The 13091-nt window shown below is 36.2% G+C and overlaps 1 protein-coding gene across 1 annotated transcript; it reads left to right on the top strand.

Annotated features, from left to right (window-relative positions):
• The first annotated feature begins 9599 nt into the window (after positions 1–9599).
• Positions 9600–13091, top strand: LOC134670827 (uncharacterized). The gene is made up of 3 exons (XM_063528648.1): positions 9600–10096; positions 10788–12281; positions 13088–13091. The coding sequence occupies exons 2-3, from the start codon at positions 11131–11133 to the stop codon at positions 13089–13091; spliced, it is 1155 nt and encodes a 384-aa protein (XP_063384718.1). The 5' UTR covers positions 9600–10096; positions 10788–11130.

Below are 13091 nucleotides of genomic sequence, written 5' to 3'. Positions count from 1 at the left end.
GTATATTATGTTTTACTTTGTGCTCATATATTATGTTAAATGAATTGCGTGGAATGTTTTATATCTAGTTATAAGTCTAGGATTCATGCTCCTTTCATACGTCCTTATAATTAACGAGATTGGCAGAAATAAATAAAACTGACTCTGCATATAATATCCACTAGTTCAAAGATACATACCGCCGGCCATTAGGGTGGAGTGAAAGTAACCAAAAATTTCTTTTTTCTTTTTTTCAAATTTTCTGTATCATTAATCGATGATCCTAAGTAAAACCTCTGTCCATACCAAAAATCAGACGTCTAGGACTTAATCTTCAGGTGGCGCACCTTGAAGGTAGTTTACAAAAATCTTTAATTTTTACGCTTAAGTGGCTCCCACTATTCGAAGTCGATTCACGATTTAACTTTATAAACGCGGTGTTTTTAATTGTATCGAAGTGTCATCTCGTATATGAATCGGTTTTATTTGAAGTAAATACAATTAATTGCTTGTGGCAAAGAAGTGAAAATTGAAAGTAAAGTGTTACAAAATGCCAAAAACTCGAAAAGATTTGAGGTGTCCTGTGTTTGTCGATCCACAAAAATTAAGTGGTAATATGTTGCCGACGTATAGTAATGTGATTAAATATTACTTATAGCACAGAAACTATCTACTCGAGTTGAATAATGGAAAAGATCCTTCAGTCAAACATATTTGTGAAATAATTGCTACCGATATCGAAAATATATGGGCTAAAGCATCTATCCCTACAATTAGTCATCAACAAGTTGTCGCAAGATTGATTGTGTATTACAACAAGTATAAAGGTGTAAAAAAAACTGCGTAATGACTCCAAAAAACAAACCTTTTATGAAGATTCTCTGAAAAGTTATTTGATATCGCAACATGTAAATGTATATCCAGAGAAGTATGCAAATGTGTAACTAAAGTGCCTGTTGCTGAAGAATTATTCTTGCAAGACCAACGAACTGATCGCAAAATGTATATAGGGACTGTTGACAAGGTGATGACCCAATCTATCCAGCGAAGCGAAATTAGGAAGCGAAAGTATGACCAGTTTGTGCAAAAATCCATGTGTGCTCCTAGTACTTCTTCATCTGCTTCAAATATAATTTGGACGTCTGACATTTCCAGCACTGATCTTGTCAACAGTCCCTATATACATTTTGCGATCAGTTCGTTCGTCTTGCAAGAATAATTCTTCAGCAACAGGCACTTTAGTTACACATTTGCATAGGTACTTCTCTGGATATACATTTACATGTTGCGATATCAAATAACTTTTCAGAGAATCTTCATAAACGGTTTGCTTTTTGGAGTCATTACGCAGTTTTTTTACACCTTTATACTTGTTGTAATACACAATCAATCTTGCGACAACTTGTTGATGACTAATTGTAGAGATAGATGCTTTAGCCCATATATTTTCGATATCGGTAGCAATTATTTCACAAATATATTTGACTGAAGGATCTTTTCCATTATTCAACTCGAGTAGATAGTTTCTGTGCCATAAGTAATATTTAATCACATCACTATACGTCGGCAACATATTACCACTTAATTTTTGTGGATCGCCAAACACAGGACACCTCAAATCTTTTCGAGTTTTTGGCATTTTGTAACACTTTACTTTCAATTTTCACTTCTTCGCCACAAGCAATTAATTGTATTTACTTCGAATAAAACCGATTCATATACGAGATGACACTTCGATACAATTAAAAACACCGCGTTTATAAAGTTAAATCGTGAATCGACTTCGAATAGTGGGAGCCACTTAAGCGTAAAAATTAAAGTTTTTTGTAAACTACCTTCAAGGTGCGCCACCTGAAGATTAAGTCCTAGATGTCTGATTTTTGGTATGGACAGAGGTTTTACTTAGGATCATCGATTAATGATACAGGAAATTTGAAAAAAAGAAAAAAAAAATTTTGGCCACTTTCACTCCACCCTACCGGCCATTCCTATATAAACCCGAGCCGTTTGTAGCTTATTCAGAGAACTCAGAGAGCTTAACTCAATCACTTGCCTGAACACTCTCCAGTAATTAAACTCAGACATATGTGTTTTTATTTCACACAACACATATACCGGTAAATGGAGGTATAGCGGACTTCGAGACAGCACAGCGGCCAGCGCGTTCCAGCGGCGAGTTTCTACGCTTCACCCAACGAACCCCTCATCACTAAAGTTACAGTCTACACTCCACAACTTTATTTACTGTTTATGCTATTGTTGTGTTCTTAAATAAAAGTAAACTGTGGTATGAATTTTTTTATTTAAATTCTATCCTTCATCATTATGAAAATGTAGAAAACAATCCCAAAAACATACGTGGGTTTATTTATTAGAAAATATTGAGGACTGCAAATTTACTATACTATTTTCATGATACCTGAATTTACCGATATGAATGCGCAACAAATCCGTACCTACCTCAAACCGTACCGTAAAATTCAAGTTCTACAACTCATAGAGAATAGTCAGACCGCGCCGTCGACAACTCCACACCCGGTACATCCAGAGAATCATATTACACAGTCTATTCACCTATATCAACTGTTGGCTCTCCAGCACCAGCAATGACGAATTACCAACATGAAACTTCAGCACAGTTCAACTATCCAAGTGAACCCAGGGCTCCAATGAACTACCAGTCTGAACTCTCGCCAGGACACCTGAACCAGACCACGCCTATTAACTATTCTGCTCCTGAATGCTTTTAATGCTGACGTGCCGCCCGGCTCAACAAATGATAATTTTTAATTAATCCCCAAGATTAATCACACACAACCCAAGACTGAGCATTAGAATAATAGCGAACAGGATGAATTTATACAAGTGGACAGTCTGGAGAGTATTAAAAAGAGAAGGATTACACCCTTATCACTTCAGACGAGTACAAGACATTATTGAACCAGATTACGCTGCAAGATGAGTTTTTTGTTCCTGGAAAACAAGAAAAACACGAATGGATCAAACGTTTTTTAAACGTATTATGTGGATTGTGAACCGACGAGGCCACTTTCACGCGATCGGGATTTACAAACGGTGGTTTGTAAATCCCGATCGCGCATCTGTGGCAGTAGGAGAATCCTCATGCTGTGCGACTAAGTTCGTTCCAGCACCAATTCTCAGTAAATCTTTGGGCAGGAATCATTGACGATATTTTAGTTGGGACAATTATTCTACCGGGGACAAATGGCTCACGATTTTTTGAATTTCTCCAAACAGTTCCAGGACGCATTAATGGAGCTGCCAGTAGCATACAGGAGGAGGATGATTCAGCAGCTGGATGATGCTCCTCCACATTTTGAGATGTGCGAAATTACATATTTGAACGAGCATTATGTCCCGTGGGTTGGACGTGACGGACATGTCGCTGGGCCACCTCGATCACCGGACTTAACTCCACTCGATTATTTTCTATGGGGCACCTTGAAACAGAGACATCATCATTGGGGCGTCGACTTCAAAGTTAACATCTGATAAAATAAATGTCCTTTTGTGAAGATCACTTTGATGTAAGTAGCTACCTATCTATAAACGTAAGTAAGTATCTAAAATAAGTAAAATATTAACTTCTGATCTCTCGCAATATGAAACCTAAATTAACATTTGGACAATTAAATCATTAACGCATTTATTTTCTTACTTTGCAGCTGCCTAATGACATGGAAAATGACATCCAATATAGAGAAATGGGTCCGCCTAAAACAAAGGGGGTGCAAAAAAAAACAGAGAATGTATTATGAACATAATTGCAAAATATATAGGAACGGTAAGACTCAGAAATGTTCAATAAAAAGCATTACAAGCTTTAAAAAAGGGGTTGACAATAACATATGCGACACAGAAATTCGGAGTGCCGCGCTCAATTATGTGCCGGCACAAACTTTAAAATCAAAATCAAGGGATATTAAGTCTTCCATCGGTCTTCAGTGAAGAAGAAAACACTGTTGCAGAATTTGTTTAGCTGGCGATTGGGGCTTCCCTTTGACTAAATACGATATTCGTTGTTTGGACAAAGCACATTTATTTAGATAGACAAGGCACAGCAGAATCAATCAGCAGAAATGGCAGCTTCACCAGATGGGCTCCAAGGGAAAGAAACGGTCATAGAATGATATACATATATATTTTTAAATCAAATTTCTATAAAGTACCTACTGTATGTAATTGCATGAATTCTATAGTCATTAAAATTGTATTTTTTCTTATTTACTCGTAATAGATGTAAATTATAAGATGTAAGGTTTTGAAAAGATGTGTCCCGCCGAGTTTGTTGCCGGTCCCGTATATATACCCTCCTCCAATTGAGGGCGGCTTTAAATCTTCTCGAGGCAGAGATGTATGGTTGAAGCTGGTAAAGCTTTATTTGGCGTGCATAAGCGCATTGTAATATGCCTACTTGAATAATAAACTATCTTTATAGAAGTCAAGTGTATATATGCTGCTAGGCAACTGTTTATCTGTAATTACTATTGTTGTGATTGTTTCATTATACTTTTTGTTGAATTTATTGTGCACCATATAATAGTATTTGCATGCATTTAAGTATGTTTTTATTGCAAATAAAGTGATTGATTGGTTACTGACTTACGGTTAGGGTTTGCAAGACGGCTCGGAAATGCATGGTAAATCCGCGGATCCAGATCCGAATAAATTCATACAATTCGGATCCGGATCGCAAACCCTTGTTACAGTGCCATACTTTGATGGCGTATGTTCAGGGGAAATTATTTGGTTCCTATAGAACAATTCAAAGAACTGCAAGTGCCTTTGATTGAGCGAGATGATGTCTTCATTAGTGAGATGACCACAAAGCTGGTGGCATTCTTTGAAAATTAATTAAGAACATAAATAATCAATAAATTCAGGAATATAAAAATTGTCGAACATGTAAGGTCCTCTGTGCGTTAAGGTCATGGAATGATGAAAAATGTGATCAGGACAAGATCGCTACGGCAAAGGTAAAAACTGTGATAACTGGTTTTAATACGGAACTGTACCAGTACTTTAATACGGCAACCAATCCAAATGCTGATGAGATATCGACCATGACGACTAAGCAACTGGATGGTGAAGAAGCTCTAGCCGAATTACGCCCAAATTCAATCCAAGCGAGACAAGACTGGTTCTTCATCCACTTCAAATCATCCTACTAATCTAGGAAAGTTGCCCGAGCTGAATTTACCTACATTTGACGGAAATATACTTCAGTGGACACAGTTTTCGAATAAATTTAGTTCGAATATTGACCAAAGAGAACTGAGGGATGTGGATACGCTTCTATATCTGAAAACATCCTTGAAAGGAGATGCGAAGACCATTTTAGATGGATTCATAAATACCAATGGTAACTACAAGGTAGCTGTAGCCACGCTCACTCGCCGATACGGTAGAAAATCACAGTTAATTTATTAAACATTAAACTGAAAAAAGCTGAGAACCCTGAAGAATGTAGGAAAACTTTAGATGACATTGAACAACACCTAAGAGTAGTTCACTCTTTAGGAGAGAATACTGAACACAATCACCCGAGATTCTTAATCATGGAAAAAATCCCAGAAAAGATCATATACGAGTTGAAATTTTTGTGGCCATTGAATTCCTTTTCAAAGAAGAGTTGCAGATAGTACTCACAGCCAGAAAAAGAAGTCTATAGAAGAGTTGCAGATAGTACTCACAGCCAGAAAAGGCGCGATAAGAACTTGTGAAGAAGGCAATAGTAAAGATAAGAATTTCACAACAATTAGTGAAAGCGGTTCAGTAAAGTCGAGGAGGAATACAGAACAAAAGATAAAATTGCAGTGGATCAAATAAATAAATTTATAATACACGTAGATGATGAAAGTGACGAGAACGAATGTGACACCGACTCGTTCTACAAAGAAGTTGAATAGCTATTTGGAATCCGAGTATGAACTAAACCTAGAAAACATTAAAAATAGTATCTAAATACTTACCTAGTATCTAAATTTCATCCGGTATTAGGGTGGTTCACGTTTGTATCAGAAAAATTCAAACTCTATCTAAAAACAATTAACAAAAGGACAACTTTTATAAGAATAATTTAATCCACTGCTCTCATTATTTTGGTAAATTTTTTAAGTAATAAGTTTATTTTTGAGGCGTGGCACGGAAACACAAGTCGAAGATTTTTTGAAAACACGCAGTTGGCTGCTGAGATTACAGGGATTAATCACGAATTAATTCATAGGTGTAAAGTTATTTTGGAGACAATTTCAAGTGGGCACAAAATTGATGCAGCAAAATACGACGCATATGCCTTGGACACGGCTAAGCTGTACGTTAATGAATATGGTTGGCATCCCATGACGCACATACGTAGATTTCCCCAATCTAGGCGGCCAAAAGTCCAATTAGTGAAATTCATTATCGGTATAATTTACTAATTACCTTATATAGTTGACATTCCTGGGGACCCCCACCCCCACCCTATTTAACTTATTTGATAAAGCATGTGCTTATCAACAGGTATTCAAAACTAGATCATCGCTAGCAGTGTGCATATCAGTTTTAAGCGCGTTAAATTTACTCTTACTTACAAAGTTCATAATTATTTTTTTACGATCTAAAGTGACGTTAACGTGATGGATTCTAATAATTCAGGTAAGAATCTATGTATTTGCTTCATAAAATTTATTCTTTTCACCTTATTTTCATACTAAATGATAAGTTAAAGTTGAGACCTTTTTTAATGATACTTTTTCTTAGTTATCAAAGTTTAAAGGTTGTTTTGAAATGCATTTTAGTCCGTCTCAGCGACCATTAATATTTTAAAATTTTGGTTACATATTAAACATAACAAAACCGGTGAAAACGGCTGCTACTACGTGCTACTCGCAATTTCTAAACCAATCTAAGTTAACAGGGCAAAAACTCTAAAACGTCTTCACATTTTTCTACTTTAACATAATTCGTTTTTTTTTATTTCAGAGTTATCCAGTGCTTCTGGTATTAAAGAAGTGACTCGTAAATATTTGTATGAACAGATAAAAGAACAGAATTTACCAAGTTTCAGTGAAAATTTGGAGAAATTGGAAAATAATCTCTTGGAGTGTTATGGCCACACCGAAGAAAGTAAAAAGAACCTCAAACGTAAGTTTTCGAACTTTAAGGCACAAATAAAGCAAAGGTGGATAACTGCAAAGAGGAGAGAAGATCTGTTTTTAACTCAAAATCAGGCTTGGTTGGAAGGAACCTTCGAAATCCCTTGTGAAACGATTCATCGGCAGGGTCGTCCCAACAAATTATTTGCGGAATCGAGTGAACGGACCAAAAGGAGGAAAACAGAAGAAATCCGAGCTACTGTAGATGATGATATCATAGTCCATGCTGCACAAGTGTGTTTACAAACAGGTGGAAAAAGAGATGCTTCAAAAGTCCTCAAGGAAATAACGAATTCTCCAACACGAGCCACTAAGTACAAGAAATGCTGTAATAAGGAATCAGAATCAATCGCACCATTGTCTCCTTTTGAAGCACTCCAGATGTTTGTGGAAGCCGATCTTACTCGGCGACAATACGAAATAATAAGGGCTACTAACCCAAGACATTACCCGTGTTATGATCTCTTGTTAAAGGCAAAACAGGAATGTTATCCACCAGAAAGTGCGTTGCGTGTCTCTGCTACCTGCGCAGAAATGGAACTTCAAAGCCTATTAGATCATACTATTACGCGCTTATCTATATATTTAGAAGATGTGTTGATAACACTCAGTGAAAGTGAAAGGCAATCATTAAGGATAATTTGCAAATGGGGTTGTGACGGATCACAACAAGCACGATTCAAACAAACGTTTTCCGACGATGCCGACTCAGACGCAAACATATTTTTAAGTTCTTTTGTACCTTTGCAAATTGTTTGTGGAGAAGAAAACAGTAAAGTCTTGTGGCAAAATCCAACTCCTTCATCTTCACGATTTTGCCGTCCTATAAGATTTCGGTTTGTGAAGGAATCTACTGATGTGACCAAGGAAGAAATAAGGAACATACGAAATTCTACCAAGTCCCTTAATCCAACAAAAGTAAACCTGAACGGCCAAGAATATGTCTTTGGACACATTTTAAAAATGACAATGGTTGATGGCAAAGTATGCAACCCGGCCACAAACACGAAGTCTACCATAAAATGTTACATATGCGGAGCCACATCAAACGATTTTAACGACCTATCGAAAAGTAAAGCTACAAGTGCCGAGGCCATAGAGTTTGGCATTTCAGTATTACATGCGAGAATACGTATATTTGAAAGCATTTTACATTTGGCGTACAGGCTACCTGTAAAAAAGTACAGAGAAAGGAAGACTCAGGAAGAAAAAGAGTTAGAAAAGCAAAGAAAAACGGAAATTCAGGAGAGATTTCGGGCAGAAGCTGGCCTGTTGATAGATATGCCTAAGGCAAACTTTGGAAATACTAACGACGACGGTGGTCTGTGGCTAACAAGCAGGAAGTAGAAAATGAGATAATAAGTTTAGAAAAGGCAGGAATTATTCAGAGAGTAACACATAGTAATTGGGCTAGTCCTAAGATTGTAGTAGTTCAAAAGAATGATAAAAAAATTAGAGTATGTGTAGACTATAAAGTTAAGTTAAATAAGATGCAAGACACAGATCATTACCCCTTGCCTCTTCCAGAGGACATGTTTGCAGAGCTGGCAGGAGCTTAGGTATTTTGTGTCCTGGATCTGAGTGGTGCCTACCAACAATTGTTATTACGAGTGTGGGAACACACTTGGATAGCTAATCCCACAACGCAGCAAAATAGAATCGACGCGCGGGGGGTTAGCGTCCATGTATGTTCTCACGGGTCCCGCCACTTCTGTCTGTACCTTTCTTGTGAAAACACGCAAATAAATATACTAGTAATTTACATCGGATTTTCAATGGGTCACCACCTCTCCTAGACCTTGAGTGTGCGACACTAAGACCTAAGTCGCACACTATAATTAATGTTAAATGTCGGAGATAGGACTCCAAAAGTGGATGCAGTGTATTAAGAGTGATCGACTTCTAAACCTGCGATACACCTGAGCATTGATGACTGTCGACTTGTTAAGCAAGTTAACATGAAAAGGCTTGCAAAGGCACCACACAGTCAAACTCATTGTTGAGTTTTGCGGGGTTATGCCTGTTTATAAGAATAATTGTATTTTTATTACGTACCTAAATAAATAAAATTAAAAATGAAACCGTATCCCCTTGGTAGTGCCCTTTACTAATTATTTCAGGATAAGAAGGCTAATATTTCAAATACTGATAACTCGTGTCAGACATAGGGTTGCCACCCGTACTTTAATATAAAGTATTGTACTCTATTTTAGCCGTGTGTACGTTATTTTTTACGAAACACATAAAGTACGCCAAAATACTTTATTTACAACATTCATCAGTGATTAGTATTTTTTTAAGTAAAACACACATATTTTATAAATTTTCATACTTAAATTGAACAGTAAAATACTTTAGAGTATGTTTCTGAACGAAATTTTATTACATTTCGCATTTTATGGTGCCTACCTACACACATGCATGACCAACGCGAACGTTGGCAAACATAAGGGACGCAGATATATGAACGCATCGCTGCGTCCTTTTCATTTACCGACGTTGGTTGGACATGAGTTTGTGGGCCCCATTACCGCTTGGCATTTTGAAATTGACATTGACAGGCTTGACAGCTGCCACTGCCACTGTCAATAGTGTCAATAAAATTTTCGCGGTATCCCCATTCCCCAATATCTGTCGTTTTTCTGTCTTGTCTCTTGTGTTGTGTGTGATTCTGCGCTAAACTTTTGTTGAGAATAAGTTTTAAAACAGTGTTAAAAGGTGTTTTGACTGTTAGATTCCTTAAATTTAAAATGGAAAGTGACTTAAGTGACGAAGAATACGAAGATGGGACTGTTCGCGTGGTAAAAAAACGTAAAGTAGAAAAACGTGCACAAAAATATAAATTTCAATGGGAAGCCGATTTCCCTTGGCTAAAGAAGGATGAAACTAACGATTTTAATGCAAAATGCACAGCGTGTGGTGTTGTTATTGTTATCGGAACAGGTGGCGTAGGTCAGGTGAGCATTAATTTTTTTTGGTACCTATTCTATTACCCTTCACTGGCTAAACTACATAGATTACCTAGTTTACCTATTTGGATTAATGAAATGAAGCCTTTTAACTGGTTTTTTATTGAAGAATTTGAATACATTAATTTTTAAGCCATGTGCCAAAAATAATATTTTTCATACTACATATTAACATATTATATAATTTATGTAGTACAGTCGGCTCCATAAATATAGGTACAGATGGAACATAAATATGTAAACAGTTACACCTTATTGTCAATGTAATAAGGGTGTAACCATATTTATGACTGTTTATATATTTATAGACGTGACCGTCTGACCGTACCTAGTACCTACACACACTTCAAAGACAGGTATACAATTCCGATTAATATACAGTTTCATTCACGGTTAGTTGTTTGGTCAAGTTACTGGTGCATGTTTTAACTCTAACAGTCTTAACTTAACTAACTATACTGTATTGTTTGAGTGTTTTTGTGCATACTAAAATTACTAAACTAACTTACTGCCATGGTGTGTCTGTGACTCTGTTCAATTTTGTGTTAGTAAGAATAATGTAGTACATAAATATGTACTTGTATCATACATACTTGTCTTGTTTTATTGAGGGCCTGAGAGGGTGGACTGGTGAAGGGTGAAGGTGGAGGTAACATAGTTTGTTTTTTTTTATTTCCAGATAAAGCAACATGAGAATACTAATACACACAAAAAAAGAATGGAAATTAAAAAAACATCTGGGCTCTTAAGTAAATTCCTGACAACTCCATCTACATCTAACACTGCATGTCTCAACAATAACACTGAGAATGTTTCAGCGGCTGAGCTTGCCTTGACATATCATGCTATAAAACATAATCTTTCATACAACAGTATGGATTGTCTAGTGAAATTAAATAAAATTATCTACGTTGACTCAAGCACAGCCACCAGCATACGGTTAGGCCGAACAAAAATGGAAGCTTTAGTGACTGAGGTGTTGGGGCCATATTCTCTTCAGGGTGTTGTGGATGATTTAAAAAATGAAGACCAGTACTTCAGCCTTCAAACAGATGCCTCTAATAAAAAAAATATTAAGCTTTTTCCACTTGTTGTGCAATATTTTTCTGCAAAGAATGGTCTTCAAACTAAGTTGCTGGATTTCTTATGAAAATAGTAATGAAAGTGCAGATGGCATGTTTAGTTCTATAAAGGAGTCATTAGAAAACCTGGATTTGACTTTTGAGAATGTTTCTGGATTTAGTGCTGATAACACAAATGCAAACTTTGGTGCTCGACATTCTTTATTTACTAATATTAGAGAGGAGGTCCCTGATGTATTAAAAGGCAATTGCCATGCACATATTATTCACAACTGTGTAAAGCGTGCCATGGATTTCCTGTCTTATGATATAGAAAACGTGATTTTAAAAATCTACAGTCACTTTGCTCATTCAGCAGTTAGGAGAGAAGACTTAAAAAAATTTGTTGAAGCTGCTGATGGTAATTTCCACGAACTGAAACGCCATGTAGGAACACGCTGGCTTTCACTCTTGCCTTGTGTGGATACAGTTCTAAAAAACTGGGCACCAATAAGGAATTATTTTATTAGTCTAGGTGAAGATTGCCCAATAATAATGCAAAATTTATTATTATTGAATGAAGATAAAGATTTAATAGAAGTGTATTTAAATTTCTGTAGCCATGTATTAAATGTATTTTGTAAAACTGTGAAGAGCTTAGAGGGTGATTCTATCACAGTATTGGATGTTTTTAACATAATGACAAATATAAAAAAAGATTTACTGAAAAGAAAAGAAGATAAATTTTATGGGTTTATAACAATGCAGAAAATAGAATTACTTGAGCAATCTTCACAGGGCCTAAAAAATAAAATTTTAAAAAACTTTGATCTATTTATAGAAAAAGCTGTAAGTTACCTAGAAAAATGGTTCAACTTTAAACCTGATAACTGGCTAGCTATTATAAGTCATTTTGACTTAAATTCTGCATTATCATTTCAAGAGATCTTAAAAATTACTGAAATGTTGAATATGCAATCTAAATTGGATATAGATTGCCTTTACACAGAAGTAAACCTTCTAAATGATGTGAGGGAAAAGATATACAACAGCAGTTTTAAAGAATCCTGCACAGCTAAAAAATGGGAATCAATATTTTCCCAGGAAACCTTGTTTCCCAATATATTTAAAGTGATCTCACGTTTACTGTCCGTTCCCGCCACTTCAGCATTTACAGAAAGGGTGTTTTCCGTAATGAATGCGAAGTGGCGGGACGACAGAAACAAAGCTTCAATGAAGCTGATTCGAAACGAATTATTAGTGTACCTAAACCTCTGTTTACCCTGTTTAGACGCAATAAATATTTTTAAAACTGATAAAAAATTGTTAGACAGCGCCAAGTCGAACAAAAAGTATGTATTTAAAAAAATAAAATAAAATACTTTATTTTTATGGTGTGTACTTTTTATTTTTTGAATTAAGATGAGAACTACTCTATTTGCTTAGTAAAAAGGTGGCAACCCTAGTCAGACACAAGATGTGGACACTTTTATACAAAACAGTGCCATAAAGCACAGTAGCCAGCGAAATAAATTCGAATAAGTAAATTTGGAGATTGCTCCACCGACAAGAGCACAGCAACCGAAGCTGAGAAAAGAAAACGAGGAATTCAGGCAAGATTTCATTATATATTATTGCTCGCTTGAAAAGAAACTACAGCCAAATTATGCACAACATGTGCCAACGTTACTCTAAATTTCAGCAATTGCGAGTGATCTATGCGTGCCTAATAACCATGACTCGCCCCCATAAGAGGGGCCCCCACAAAAATCAACATCTAGGATGGCTCAACACCGGTGTGAGGATGGAGGATGGAGGGTATTGCAACTCTACTTTGGCCAGCCATCTAAGACAAGCCAGAGGCAGAGAATCCTTATTATTATCACTATTAGAAACTTATGATCTGTTTTTGTTTTAGATGA

The sequence above is a fragment of the Cydia fagiglandana genome, chromosome 14 (assembly GCF_963556715.1).
Source record: "Cydia fagiglandana chromosome 14, ilCydFagi1.1, whole genome shotgun sequence".
In the NCBI taxonomy this organism is placed as follows: domain Eukaryota; kingdom Metazoa; phylum Arthropoda; class Insecta; order Lepidoptera; family Tortricidae; genus Cydia; species Cydia fagiglandana.
The sequence above is the reverse complement of the archived record's forward strand: the minus strand, read 5'-3'. Positions and strand labels throughout refer to the sequence as shown.

Excerpts from the sequence above, each read along its gene's own strand:
- LOC134670827 (XM_063528648.1), top strand. The coding sequence starts at position 11,131 with ATGAAGACCAGTACTTCAGCCTTCAAACAGATGCCTCTAATAAAAAAA.